This window comes from Crassostrea angulata, chromosome 7 (assembly GCF_025612915.1).
Source record: "Crassostrea angulata isolate pt1a10 chromosome 7, ASM2561291v2, whole genome shotgun sequence".
NCBI lineage: Eukaryota > Metazoa > Mollusca > Bivalvia > Ostreida > Ostreidae > Magallana > Magallana angulata.
In genome coordinates, this window is record NC_069117.1 from 48,255,946 (window position 1) to 48,271,479 (window position 15,534).

The window sequence follows — 15,534 nt, forward strand, 5'->3', positions numbered from 1 at the left end:
CGGAAAACTATAAAGTTTTTTTCCAAGCACCTGTTTGACCGTGATTACAGATCGGAGAGTTTACATTAGAAACACAAGGTAATTTACGGTAATATTATAACATAGACCTTTAATCAGTTTAAATCAATACATCGCTTTTCAAGTTAAGGAAATGTACAAATTAGAGACACAATATTTTAATTTAAAGACATTAGTCTACATATACAATCTTCATTTTAAACAAGGACTATATTCATCTACGATGTTCACTTAAACAATAAAATGCTTTCTTTTGTGATTAATTCGGATATGAAGGTAGTGACATTGCAGGAAAAATAGATAACCCGCGTCAGCGGGTTATGTAAATTTTTCCTGCAATGATCGCTACCTTCATAACCCGCATGAATCATAAAAGAAAGCATTTTATTGTTTATATTTACATCTTTCTTTAACTAATTAATAAATTGATTATGAATAGTTAGTAAAATTCACTAAATTACTATTAATGTACATAAGTACGTTAGCTAAAAGAAACAGCCAAATTGTCTCCTCTGAGACTTTGAGTCTGGCATCATCAAGATTATTTTGTGCAGTCCGTGATTTTACTTAGGTTGCTGTAGCTTCAGACCAATCGATAAACAGGGCGAGTCAATTTCAGTCCTGTCACTTTTAGCTGCTGTATATTTTCGACCAATCGATAAATGGGGCGTGTAGATTTCCCTTTTGATTCTGACTGATTTAGTTCTAGAAATTTTGTTTCTATACAGCTATGAATTAACTATAACTTTCCGTAAGAAATAGATGAAATTATACTTGGTAGATGTAAATATATTAACTTGATTAAGACTTTAACTTTTATATGATGTGTAGATCTAAATACAGGTCTTAATTTATGATATATAATAATAGCATATGCATCTTGTGCAGATATATTTTTTTTATACCATTCCTCTATATTTTAGTGCTATTGAACCAAAACCATGTGCCAATATAAAGATGTCTGTCATTGTCTAAATTAAACTCTCATCAAAATGGCAGGGGCCATGCCCCAGTTGGCCTCGGTAAGTGGTTGTTTTACAATGATTATTTTGAAGTTAACATTTTAAAAGATGTGACCATTAAACTCATGCAGTTATCAATTGCCATGTAATTATAAGTTCCTTTACATTATTTAGTTTCTGTCTCTTCAGAACAAGTTAATCATATATTTGAAAAGTATGTTGCATGATCATTCTTTGTTTTCTCCATTTTTACTTGCATGTCAATGTATTGCAGACAAAAATTGGTCTTGCCATCAAAAATGGAGACTTCAGAGAACTTAAAATCCTGATTGAGAATGGGGAAAATGTTCATTTAAAGGACAGGGTATGTTGAGTAATTATCGATCATCATTATCATCATCATCATCATCAATACTATGTTTAAACATTAGTTTGTCAGTAGTATAACATTTGAATTCAGTTGTATGGTATTTACTGCAATCATGTTATACATGTAATTTGTAAATGTGACTGTATATTGATAAATTTTATATACCCTATTTGTTTACTCTGCTTTCATAAATAATTGCTTGGGATGTTTGCACATTCACAATTTTAAAGAACCTATACATTAGAAAAAAAATATCTGTTTCAGAAAGGAAACACCTATCTGCATTATGTATGCACCATGTACAGACCCGTGGTTTTCCACATACTAGCTGCTCAGGGCATTGACATAAACTCTCAAAACAAGGTCAGATTATATGCTTGTTTTATTTGGTTTTCAACGTTTGATTCCTTTTTTCTTTCTCACATTGGTTTCTATTTAGCATCAAATTAAAACTAGTTCTAGATCAACTGCAAGACAAATGTAAAATTATATATAATGCTGTTGTTGAAAAAGTAGTGTATAGATATATGTGTACTTTGTAGTTTGGATATACCCCTCTACATGTGACAGCCCTCCAGAAAGACAGTCTACATGTAGCAGATGTCATGTGTTGTGGAGCAGATCCATTCATCAAGTGCTTTGTAGGTTTTTTGCCAAATATTTACGGTATATGGTAAAAATGCTAGCATTATGAATTTTCTCTTTAGGTACCACAATGTAAATGTACTATGATATAGATATATATATTACATGTATATGTACTTGAATATACTACTGTTTCAATTTTTGATAGCAGTGGTTTTATTAAGAGTATTTTATAAAATGCTGATTTTCTTCTGGAATTATAGAATGGGAAAACAGCAGCAGAGCTTGATCCTCATAATACATATTGGCAGATGGTGTATGAAAAGTACAAGGTTAGATATTACCATAAACAAGTAATATTCATGCAGATTTTTTGGGTCAAGGCATACTATCATACATGCAAAAGTGGAACATGAAAGATGGATATATCAACAAATACTCAACCCCCCTTTTCTACCATGTTTACACCATCTCACATGTGTGAGTGTCGAGGATGAAATTCACTAAAATGGTCTTATCTTAAAAATTCCTCTGTTTTACATGTTTGTTACTTTAAAAGCTTTTAAGGACAAGTAAAAATTTATTCGATTATGTTTATATGAACATGTGGGAAAAAGTTTTTGGGTTGGCAATGCATTTTAGTTCACAAGGGATTGTTCAACATAAGAATAGTTAAAGTCAGATGAAGGGTACATCCATCTGTATATACACATACAGATCTTTTTTCCTGGACTTATACATTTCAGAAAATGCATGAAATAGCAATTTTACAGCAAATGTCTTTACTTTGAAAATATAATGTTTCATGTAAAAAAAAATGTGTAATTCTAGTACTTTTGTTAAAGAAAGACTGACGCTCTCTCTCTCTCTCTCTCTCTCTCTCTCTCTCTCTGTTTCTCTCTATCACACTGGCTTGTTGAAATGACTTATCTAAATTATCATTTTCAGCCAGGAATATTTCATGCTGTAAAAGCTCATGATGTGGAAAGGGTCAAGGAACTACTGCATTGCTGGTGTAAAATGGATTCAAAATATGTATGTTAATTCATTAAAATATATTTAATTCATATGTAGATAATGAGTCATTTTAAAATTTACATACAGTCCAATGTCATATACCGGTACTTAAAGATTTCCAAGGATTTTAGATATACATGCAGATCAAAGTAAAACTACATACAAAACTGCCTGTTTGGACTTCCTACTCACTTATATTAACATTCAATGTCAAAGTTTAGCTGCTTGTTATATATGTAATATAACAATTAAGTTGTTGAAAAATCAGGATATTATTTAAATAGAATGGACAGACTCTGAGACAGTTTTCAGCAGCCCACAAACATCATGACATAGTGAGAATTCTAGATCAACACAAAGCTACTCTGGTAAGACAGCTGGACAGAGAATTTCTAATCATAAAAACTGTGTTAGAATATAAAAATTTCTTGACATTATGGTACTTTCCTATTTTTGAGATCATGTCCAGGTAGTTTCATTTTATATATTTGTAATATTTGTTTACAATTGATTCCTTCAATTTTGTTTGATTTCATTAGGATGTCATCTATGGTTGCTTGGAGCTGAACTATGACAGAGTGCGAGCGGGCTTGAAAAAATCATGGTGCAAAATTAACTTCCTTAACAAGGTAGGAAACCTATTGCATGAAGATCGAGGCTAAAAATGCATTTCGGCAAACTTTTACAAACTTCAAATTTAAGATAAAGTAAAGAAAAGTTTTTAAAAAATATGAATTTTTTTTATAAGATTATTATATAGTACTAATTGTACTACATGTAATTATACTAAAATGGTAATGGTAATCTGTAATTGCCTAAATTACTTTGTGATACTTATATACTGTATCTTCTTCCACAAGGCCTCAAGGAAGCAACATGTTCTACAGTTTGCCATAGAAATGGAGGACCTGACCCTGGTCAAATTGCTGTGTGACGGCGGGGCCGATGTCAACATTCTGGTGCTAGTTCACGACTACTTTGTGGTAAGTCTGTTAATAAGTAAAAGAGACAATATATCATTAAAATGGCTACAGTACAGCTACAATATGTCAATAGAATGCCTTATACAAGCCTAAAAAAGCAAATTAATTCATATGCCTTCCTTGGCAGCCAGAAATATTGAAAGAGCAAGAAAAATTGATTGTATTTCATGAATTCTTGAATTGTCACATCTGTTCACATTATTTGTTGACTGTGTTTCCTACACACTTTCTAAATTGATTGTCACCCTTGGTTACAATGAAGATGAGCATTATCATTGTCATTGAATGTTGGGAAGATAATTGTATATGTCCAATCCATCAATCAAAAAAAAAGAGGAGAAAAACAGATTAATATGTCTGCGCTTATTCCAAAATTGCAATCTAATATTGCTTAGACAAACACACTTCAACTAAATATAAACATGTTGATGAATTTAAAGAGATGATCTTTCCTATGGGTGGAATTGGGAGTAGACTATATATATATGCCGCATGTTGTTATGATTATGTCATTAAAAATGTAGCACAGTACCACATATCCATACTTAAGCAGATGTACAGGATATGCATATTATTCAAGATATCAAAGTTCAAGAGACAGGGGCTCTACTGTACATGAATAGTTAAAATTTGGGGGGTGGGGCATAGAAGCTTATAAATGATATATACCTGAGTATTGCTTTGTTAGATGTAAACTTAAGTATTCTCTTTTTCTGTATTGATAAAATGTGAAACAGTATTTTCTACAGATAAAAGGATTCTTTATCAAGGAGTTATCGGAATCAAACAAGAAATATACTATATTTAAGCATTGACATTAACATATTGTTTATACTATTAGGGCTTTCATGAACTTAAGGTAAAATGAAACAAAGTACATGTATTACAATTAAGCTTTCTTTTATTTTGGATTTCTTGATATAAAATGAAGTAGTTATTTGTTTTCTCATTCTGTAGCTGTAAACCAATTCTGCCTAATCATTCTAACTTTAGATTTATGTGTAGTTTAAAGCTGATTAATATATTGCTTCATTTTTTGACTTTTTCAAATTGTTTTAAACTGTTATCAATTTGATAGAAATTAGAGAATTGGTTTTCAGTTCAGAAAAGCTTATGGTATTTGACTTCAGCAGGTGATCTTATCCTTATTATATATTGATACATATGTCATTCTTTTAGCACCAATTTATACTCTATTATATAAATAGTGCCTGTTTGGGAGGGTAACAGTTGAAATTGACACCCCGAGAAAACCATTGTCAACCGACGCGAAGCGGAGGTTGACAATGGTTTTCGAGGGGTGTCAATTTCAACTGTTATCCTCCCAAACAGGCACTATTTATTTTGTTATACTGAATGTCTTTTTTAAAATTTTTAAGAAAATTTTACTGCTTTTATATAGGAATAACGTGAATTCTACAGCGAACCGTACGCGCATAATTTTCGCGCATGTAACATTTTTTAATGTTACCCGTTGCCAAGTGTAACGCTGAGGGTAATAGTAAATATTATTAACTGCGTCTTAACCAATCAGATTTCAGTATTTAACATGAAAGTATAACAAAGCATATTATCAGCACAATGATATTTATATATGATATATCTACTTTTTTAAACATCATTATTATTCAGCACAATGATATACCGGTAGTCAAATTTGTTTTCATGATTTTTCTGTTTGGGGATAAAGTGTCTCATTATCTCAATCTCTGGTACTTGGTTTTTCTCTCTTTTTCATATGAAAAAGTTTTAGATGATTTGGTAGAGAAAATGAATTAATATGATTTTAAAGGGGCATGGTCACAATTTTGGTAAAATTTTCTTTTTCTATTTTTATTCTTTACAATGCTTTAGTAGACCAAGAGCATTTTTAATAAGCAACCACAATTTGAGTATCAGTCATAGAGCTATAACAAGATATCGATCTCACAATTCTTTGTTTTCTAAATAATGGCTTGTACCATGTTTTTGTTTATGTTGGTTCATTATACCAGTAAAATTTCTTTCTCAAATTGATTTTCTATCTGCTTCTTCGTTTTGAACATAAATAAACAGTATCTAGCATTTGTCACATCCATTTTAGGTCTGGAATTTTTTTTTTCAACACTCAAAATGTAAACAAAAGCATGTGGAAAAGTCAAGGAAATACTTTTAATCAAAGACATGTGAGCTGTGTATTTCCCTTATTACTCGATGACTGACTCTCACGAAAGAATTGTAAACATTAATAACGGAAAAATATATTTTACCCAAACCCTTTAAATGGTCATTTGAGAACATACGTACTACATGTATGTGAATTATGTGAATTATAATCTTTGATCATATTCTTGTTCCCTATTTTTATATCAGATTATTTGCAAATTATTTGTAAATGCATGCATGATTTCGTTAACTGGTATTGAGCTGTTAAAGATGTGAAATTAATTTGTATAAATAAAGTAGTATTAATAGATATTAATATTTATTGAAGCTACATGTATACATGTTTTACTATTTGATCTTGCCAGGGTCCCATGTATTATGAGGTGATAAATACTAAGACACCTCAAGACATCATGTGGACTGTTCTCAAAGCAAATGTCAACTTTAACCTAAAAGATGAGGTAAGTTATTTATGCAAAATGTCGAAATATTTTAGTCAAAATTGCTTTAGAGTTGCTAGCATGTACCTGTAAAATACTGTAGGTAAATTGATCATCAGATATATATGCTTACAAATGCTTACATATAATGCATGTTTGATGAAAATCAGTTTTAGTTACTCTTTATACATGCATTAAAAAAAAAAATTGAACATTAAAAGATGTTAATTGGAGCAATTCATGCTTTTATTGATAAGGTAATTATTGATAATTAAGGTATATATAGAGAGGAATAAGTATATTAGGTATATATGAAATATAAAACACAAGCCTTAAAAAAACACCAAAATCATTGTCAACTTTATGTTAAAGTGAATTCTCTAGGAGAAGGACACAAGTGTACTAGGTATTTTTTCTTTCTTTTGTATGGATAAAAGATATGTCCCCTTATATGCTTTGTTTTGTTATAAAGAGGGGAAGAAATGCCATGACATATGCTTTGGACAAGGGAAATGGATTCTTACCAACAGAAGTGTTCAAATTCATGCTGAAGAATGGAGCTTACCTCGGGGATAGAGATGATGTACGCCAACTAAATTCACGTGTTGTTTTTCAGTATATTAATTTTTTTCTCAAATTTTTTAAACAAAGAATTTGATAATGAATTATGAAATAAAGAGATGCACGGTCCAAAGTGAAGCTATTTTTGTAATAGATGTGTTCCTCTTATACAATCATGTACATACATGTACAATGTCTGAAGTGCTAATAGATGGCCTCTGTCACTGTTTTAGACAGGAGTAGGTATTCGGGAGATTGCCAAGTTTGCTCGAAGGATGGATGTTGTGTCACTTATAGACAAGGTGGGGAAGTAAACTGAATTAATTTTATGAATTTTTTCCATAAACAAATATTAAATAGTTGGAATTTATAATCCTATTAATCTTAGAAAGAAATTGCTGGGGATATTTTCACCACTAATGAAATTATTTCAGTCCTTATCTGGATATTACATGATGCATGTAATTTGTGATTGTAAGCTAGTATACAATATTGAATATTGACATTTTCTTGGATATGAGATATAAAATAATGTAACATTTTCTTGCAGTACTATATTCAAGTGATTCGGAATTCTGACATGGACATGTTGAGGAAACTTGCAGTAGATGGTTATGGTGGTCTCCTTATTAATTTCAATGTACGCAAACACAAAAAAATAGATGACTTTTCTTTATTTTGAGTAAAAATTATGTTTAAATGTTTATTTCAATTGTTGAATGCATATTTCAATAATTTGACCTTTCAAATTCCTTTCAGTATAGAGACTCCTATGTGTATGCTGCTGGCAATGACACGGATGATGCCTTAAATTTTATAGAATGGCTGCCAACATTTCAGGTATGTGAAAGTAAATTGAGAATATTTAATCAGTTTCCACCTCAATATCTTTGAAAAATTCAAGAATACTTAATGAAATTCCACTTCTGATTCAATAAATTGTATGTAGGAACAAGTAAGATTGCTTCACCTGGCAGTGAGAGAGGAACCTGTTAGTGAATTCTCCTCTATTCTTCAAGATTGTAAAGAACCAGAGATGTTGATAAATTCTAAAGACAAGGTACGAGTATGAAATAATAAGTAAAATACAATCTCTGAACAACATGTGTGGTATTGGGTAATGACAACATCTTTCCTTTTCAGGGAATGCGAACACCATTGATTCTGGCCACATTATTTGCTAGAGATGACATCGTGAATTTTATTCTGAAACAGCCTTACAGCATAGACATCAATGCCCAGGACTGTGTAAGAAAAATATCTCTATGTGTATTCTTTTTACACAGTTTACAATGTTATTTTCTCCTGAAAGGCTCTTGTTATTTTTTTGATTAATCACATTTTAATGATACATGTATTACCCTATCTGTTCTCTTTGCACTTACAAAGAAAGACATTTAGCCAAAACATTAATTGTTTGCTGATTATTAGTAAAATGTACTCTACAAGTACTCTCCATCTCTGCTTCAAGGTTATATATAAACACAAAGAACAGGCCACCATGCTGTCAAAACTCAATGTTGTCAGGGTTTAAAACATTTCAGTGCTACACTGCTACTCTCATTCTTTAATTTCTTCAGTTTTTACAGATTTTGATATTTCATATATTAAATACTCAATACTTTTATTTGACTCCATGATTTTGTATGTTTTCTAGTGTAAGAGAACTGCCTACCACTACACCTTTGTCCTGGGTCTTGATGGTGAGAGCATCAGGAAATCTCTGGTTCAAGCCGGTATCAACCAGTCCCTTGTGGATGTGGTAAGTGATTTGCTGGTTCTTTAAAAGATCTGTGTAGCAGGGTTTCAGTGTTGAAAAGAAAAAAAAAATTAATCAAGCATGGAGTACGTGTTACATCATGGAGGTTAAAGATTTGTAATTTTTAGCAGTAGATTTTGCCTTTTCTATTGAAATTGACAACTCAACCTAATACATTTTATTAGGCAGATCAAATACCAAACGTTATCGATAGTTGTTGAAATTAATATTAAAAGCATAGTTGAACAATTTGCTGAATATCAAAGTCAAATATTATTTCAATGAATTATGCATGGTATTATGAAAATTTAAAAAATCAAAACAAAACAAATTTCTTTTTCTATGGTACAGAAAGGCAGACGGGGAGAGGATTATGCCGATTTTGTTCACAAACAGGAGTGGATTGATCAGGAAATTACAGTATGAATATTAATGCTTAGTATAAACTTGTTCAGTAACACATGCAGAACATCAACTAATAAGGAATGTGTATGAGAAACTGTTAGTGCATGATCATTTATTAAGCTTCAAAACAAATTTTACTGTCATAACATTTTAAAAGCTAAAGACAGTATGCTCTTCTTTACTAGTGCTGTAAAGAAAAGTTTTTTTGAATTTATTAACAAACTTTTGGATTAATATGCATGTGCATGCATGATGAAAAGAATTGAATATTTGCTAATTAATTTTTGCATGAATTTTTATTTTTTAAACCATACAGGCTAAATATGGAATGGAATTAGAACTTATGTGTGTTGAAAAGGTTTGTACTTAGATGAACTATGATTTTCTATTCTATGTGGAAAAAATATGTTTTAAAAATATACCCATCTTATTTTAGGTTTCAGGGTACCAAGTAGTATTTTTTCTGCTTTCCAATTCATCACTCACATTAAACATGCAAACATACAAATGAAACCTTGTTTATTATCAAAAATAGTCCATTTTTATAGAAATGATTTAGTTTTACTCTGAATTATGATTTATTTACAAATCATATTTGTTAAAAGGGCCTATATTATTATCTATATTCTGTTATAAGTATGAAGACTTAAGAAAAGTAATTCGATCAAAACGACAAGGATTAAAAGAATTTGTGGAACTCTTGAGAGATTTTCCTGTACCAGTAGCTGCATTTCCAAAAATAGTAAGTCTCTGAAAGAGTTTTCTCCCTTAAAACATTTTTCCTCTGTAATTTACAGAACGAGTCTCATGGGTGTTGATTTTTTTAATACATTAAAAGATGAAAATCTAATTAGTTTCAGTGATAATTTGTGTTCTCTGTTGTTGAGATTTTCTGTTTTTACCTCCAAAAAATACTACGCAGCATTTGGCCCAAAATGAACTGCATACACTTCTAAAAATTAAATCTAAAAAGCATATGATTAAGGTTTTATGTGGTTCACTTGGGTATGAAAGCATTTGGCATTGGAGAAAATTTAAAATAACATTACTTGCTAACGAAGGTTGTGTATTTTTAGATAATAAGAACCATCAAATAACAATTTATTGGTTATATTTACTGAAAATTAAATTTCTCATCAACTGCACCTTTAATTTCCTAAGATGAGGCATGTGTTGGATTTTCGGGTACCTAGTCAACTTATTCCAAAGAATTAATTCAGGATTTTACCATTTCTTGTTCACAGTTAGGACCTCTGATGTACTCCTATCGAGACATCATATTTCTGGCAGTGGATTATGGGAAAGAAGACATTGCAATCAGGCTTGCCAATCTTGGAGCAGATTTGTTCAGGAAAGAATGTGTAAGACTCAACTTCAATAATATTAAACACGTTTGTTATAATACTTTTAAGTAGTGAATGATTAGTTCTTGATGACCTGCTATTACAAAGACAGACTCATTGTTATTTAAAATATGTTAAAAGTCAAAACATTTCCCCTTTTCTCTATGAACTATATTGATTAAGTACACAGGAAACAATCATATTTTCTTCATGAAATGAAAATGAGCTTAAATTCTTCTTTAAAGGGACTTGGACACGATTTGACATAAAATTTTCAAATTCTATTTTTCCATTTCAATGTTTATACTGATTAATATAGAAGTTTACAATGCTGTGTCAAAATTTGAAAGTCAAATATCATGTTATAGGCAAGATACAGAGTTCATAATTCTTTGTTTTAATTTGTAAGCAAAGCTCGAATATTGTCATTTTTTACATATGTGTTGTATTGGTGTAAGTTTCAATCAAAGGTATCTTTCTTTTGTTGATAATAGTATTTATGAAGATATTGAATTAGTTTAAATTGTTTTTTACATGTCATTTTGTCTAAGAAATGGCGATTCTCTACATTACATTTTTTGTAAACAACTATAAGACTCGAGCTTTGTTTACATAACAATTAATTCATACCTCTGTATTTCGTTTGTAACTTGACCTTAACATTCAATATTTTGGTCAGTCATTTAAAAATGCACCAGCAAACCATTTCATACATAAAAAATAAAAATAAAATTTTTGATCTCAAATCGTGTCCAAGTCCCTTTAAAATTCATTCCAATATTAACCGAGATATGTACATGTGTTTTGTTAAAAGAAGTTATTGATTTATTGCTGGTTATATACATGTATCTAAATTCTAAGTTTTATGTTCCAGTATAAAAGGAAAAGCAAAGATGGAGATGAAGTAACTGTTGCCATGGATGTGATAGAAAGGGCAGCAACTCTGAAAATGGTAAACTTGGTGAATGTTCTTGCCAAGAAGCAGATTCGACAGAGAGAAGTGTTTACACCTCGAGTTCCGCAAAGGGCGCTGGCCAAACTACAGCTGGGGCTGTCCATGAAGAGTCAGGATTTTGAGCAGACATTTGTGACAAAGTTACCGATATGCAGTTATTAAATGACACTGAAGTGTATTTCTATTTATGATTATAATTTCACTGTCAAATTTTGTTTTTGTTAATGTTATTGAATACTTGTTCAGTTTTATAACTTGTATTTTACATAGTTTATAGGAGCAAGTGTTGTTGGGTTTTGGGGAAATGCACGAAGTCTGATTAGTTTTTTGATCAGTTGATTGTGCTTTTAAATAATCAGATATCAAGATGCTAATTTTTTTTACTATTTACTTTTAAATATACATTTGTTTTCTTTTACTTATGTGATATGATATATAAATTGTCTGTGATATATATTTTAATAAAATCATACCTCGTAAAGTTGCACGCTTTTAACTTTTTGATTTTTTAAACTGAAAATCAATATTCAGTAGATATCAGCTTGTTAGATATACTAGGGGATACCAAGGAGTAAACCATTCACGGATTTACCGTGAAATGTTTACTCCTTGGTATTCCCTACTATATCAGAAAAAGTAGCAAAGCTAACTCGGTGCTTTATACCTATCTTTTACTCGTAGTTTAACCTTCCACTGTGCATCCTTTTCATGCAAAAAAATCTTTTACAAAAAGACGAAAGTTTTCAAATTAAAACAACAGAAAAGATGGTACAACTTTGAAAAGAAAAAACCGTCAAAAGTGAAATTTCTTTTTTTGTTTCAAGAAAATTTCCACAGAATAATAATGATTATTCTTTATTGATTTCTTTGAATTCTATTTTCCGCATGCCATCCAACTGACGGCGGCTTCGAACAATTCACTGCCGGACCATGTCCGTAATGTTATCTGAAATCCAGTTCTGGATACGTCGGATACCAATGTTGCAACCCGAAGATTTGTTTCATCGCTGGAAGCGAGTGTATATAAACCATATGTTACGGTTGGAGTTCCATCAAACGGAGGATTAAAAGCTATCCTTTGGGAATAGGGCCATGTAGCTGTCGGTTTAAACCCAGCATGACCTACAGTACCCGATACACCTGTAATTAAGAATAAGAGTTTAGATTTTTTATATTTTTGACTTAGAGAAAAGCACATTTCCCTATAACCTTCAGGTCAAAAACATTCATTTTGATAAATAAGGATCTCTAATACTTCTAAATAACATATGTGACCTTGGTTTTGATGAAATTACTTTTGAGTTTTTTTCATATCTATCAGTTAATTCCTGTTAAGAGCTTGAGACCCATACATGGACCAGAAAAACATTTCCGACTTAGTTCTCTGTGATCAAAATGTCCAAATATAATTACGATATTATATACAATCATTTACAATTCAGACTTTGTTGTGTTACCTTTTTCACCCCCTTTTATGTCATAATTGGGGAGAAAAAATCAGTTTTCCTTTTTAGAAAATCATGCTTTCAAGAAAGTCCTAGAGAGATTGATATAAGTTCTAAAAAGTGAGTATCAAATAATATTTCAAAATGATAATAGCATAAAATGCAAGTTTTGATAATAATTAACATTTTTGAGCTTTTTTTGCAAGGAGAAGCAAATGAATAATATGTGTTTACAAATGAACGAAACTTTATTAAGAAATATCTATCTTATCGAAAGTGTCGTATACTTACATCTAGTTTCTTTGCCTGAAAATAAGTTAAATTCATGATTATTTTAATGTAAATAAATAGCTTAAAGATCTATCAACTAGTAATGGATCGGACATAAATGTTTGCCTTATACAGCTCTAAATGAACATATATTTTGTATTTTAATGTTGAAAAACTTTTTTTTTTCCTCACAAAACTGTGAAGCATAATTGTCGAATTTAAAACGTTGCCTGGTCTTTGTTGGGCTTTCACGCAAGAGTCTAAGTGTCATGTTATAAATTTTGAATTTACTGGGTAGGTGTAGATATAAAATTCACAAAATGACACAAGTTTTAAAAAAAAAACAAGTACAGAGACAGTCTCAAATTGCACTCCGAAACTGCTCAAGCACCAAGTCTTGCACTTATATTGAATTGCCAAAGGCAATCCAAATTATAGCTTTATACAGATACTTACGGTTTTCTATAACTTGTATTCGCCGTTCACATGATGTAAGGGCTAACTTCATTTCATTCTCTAATTGCTGTACATTTGATTTCATAGCGTATAATTGATCCAAAATATTTATCATTATGTTACTTTCAGTTGTTGATGATCCCGCTACTCTGGCACTTAACTGAAAAGTAATTTTAGTAAGACTAACTTCAAAAACGTATTTATAAAATACGCCTGACGTTACGTTTGAATTTTAAATAATTTTACGTCATTTTAAAGGTCAAATGATCGTTTTTATCTACAATGAATAGTAAAAAAATTAGATTATAAGCAATGAATTCAATATTTATTAATTTTATACGATATAAAACGGTTTGCAACAGTTTACGCTTTTTTATAAACCTCATCGCGGTTTATAAAGCGTAAACTGCCCCAAACCATGTTATATAGTATAAAACAAATAAATATTGAATTTATTCCTCTTTATATATATATATATATATATATATATATATATATATATATATATATATATATATATATATATATATATATATATATATATATATATATAAAGTTGAATCCAAACAATTTTTTCGCAGTTTCCTGTATTATGAAAAGAACATTTAAAAATGAAAAAAATAAATCTTCAGACAATAAAATAAATGAATTACCTTTTTTTCTTGTTCGTTAGGGCTACATTTAGCAACAATCTCCAAAAGCGTCAAAAAAAGAATGCATTTAATAAAATGCATCATGGTACTCACTGAAATTTCAACTATATTTCAAATTTTATCTAAAAACAAGAAATAAACATCCAATTTCAAGTTATATAAAGGCCCAATTTTGATCATAATCATACCGTCTGTGTTTCTCTTGCAACGAGTGTCGTATCGTTCGAAATATTGCCTGATATACGCACATTTTGTCAGTTAATCATCAAAACGATAACACAGAGAGACAACAGCTACATGTAGGCCTAATTGTTTCATATGTTATTAACAGCTTGTGCCACATTTCACTGTTGTTAAATTTTTTTAGATTGAACATGACTGAAAACTTCGATTGGTGCGAGGCAACTATATATCCATATGATTACTGTAAAATTTGGCAAAATAGCTACATGCATAAGTTATGGTATTTTAAAAGCGAGGTCTTAACTTTTAATCATTTAATCTGCATTTTATAAATTCAACAACAAAACAGGGAATGGCAAACACCATATACCCCATTTCAGATCGCTGAACATACAAGGATATCCAAGTGACGTAAACATTTTCTTTCGGCCAATTATGGTTCTTATCTATACTTAACTGATAAATGTAAACAAATTGCATCTTTTTTATTGATAAGCATAACATTAATATGTATAATTTTAGAATTTAAAACATAACTTTTACAGCATTAATCTTTGGAACCATGTTTAACTATTATCTGCCCTTGACAGACCCCCCCCCCCCCCCACACACACACACACAAAACCCCAAAAAAACCTCTGTTAACAATATATTTTATTATACTTTCATGTTAAATACTGAAATATGATTGGTTTAGACGCAGTTGATAATCCGTTTTGTTATACTTTCATGTTAAATACTGAAATCTGATTGGTTAAGACTCAGTTCACAATTCTTTCTATTACCCTCAGCGTTAGCAATGCACATAGCAACGGGTGACATTAAAAAATGTTACATGCGCGAAAATTATGCGCGTACGGTTCGCTGTAGAATTCACGTTATTCCTATATAAAAGCAGTAATATTTTCTTAAAAATTAAGACATTTAGTATAACAAAATAAATAGTGCCTGTTTGGGAGGGTAACAGTTGAAATTGACACCCCT

General features: G+C 30.6%; 2 protein-coding genes across 6 annotated transcripts; one reads left to right on the forward strand and one right to left on the reverse strand.

The window, feature by feature from the left end:
* The first annotated feature begins 26 nt into the window (after positions 1-26).
* On the forward strand, positions 27-12,016 carry LOC128156683 (putative ankyrin repeat protein RF_0381). Of its 4 annotated transcripts, none has more exons than XM_052818908.1 (24): positions 27-78; positions 942-1,040; positions 1,255-1,344; positions 1,615-1,713; positions 1,893-1,991; positions 2,199-2,267; positions 2,884-2,970; positions 3,237-3,320; positions 3,492-3,581; positions 3,813-3,935; positions 4,777-4,794; positions 6,446-6,541; positions 6,993-7,103; positions 7,315-7,383; positions 7,632-7,721; positions 7,841-7,921; positions 8,031-8,141; positions 8,225-8,329; positions 8,739-8,843; positions 9,192-9,260; positions 9,562-9,603; positions 9,883-9,987; positions 10,490-10,606; positions 11,463-12,015. In XM_052818908.1, exons 2-24 carry the CDS (start codon positions 1,011-1,013, stop codon positions 11,703-11,705), a joined length of 2,133 nt encoding a protein of 710 aa, XP_052674868.1. In that variant the 5' UTR covers positions 27-78; positions 942-1,010; the 3' UTR covers positions 11,706-12,015. The 4 variants fall into 4 exon arrangements, with proteins under 4 accessions (XP_052674868.1, XP_052674871.1, XP_052674870.1 ...); XM_052818909.1 differs by having other exon boundaries at positions 56-88; XM_052818911.1 differs by lacking the exon at positions 9,562-9,603 and having other exon boundaries at positions 11,463-12,016.
* A 165-nt stretch (positions 12,017-12,181) lies between these two features.
* On the reverse strand, positions 12,182-14,681 carry LOC128156685 (uncharacterized). Of its 2 annotated transcripts, none has more exons than XM_052818912.1 (5): positions 14,556-14,681; positions 14,368-14,459; positions 13,715-13,874; positions 13,280-13,294; positions 12,182-12,683 (listed from the first exon to the last, which is right to left on the reverse strand). In XM_052818912.1, exons 2-5 carry the CDS (start codon positions 14,449-14,451, stop codon positions 12,418-12,420), a joined length of 525 nt encoding a protein of 174 aa, XP_052674872.1. In that variant the 5' UTR covers positions 14,452-14,459; positions 14,556-14,681; the 3' UTR covers positions 12,182-12,417. The 2 variants fall into 2 exon arrangements, with proteins under 2 accessions (XP_052674872.1, XP_052674873.1); XM_052818913.1 differs by having other exon boundaries at positions 14,368-14,471; positions 14,556-14,585.
* Between the last annotated feature and the right edge of the window lie 853 nt (positions 14,682-15,534).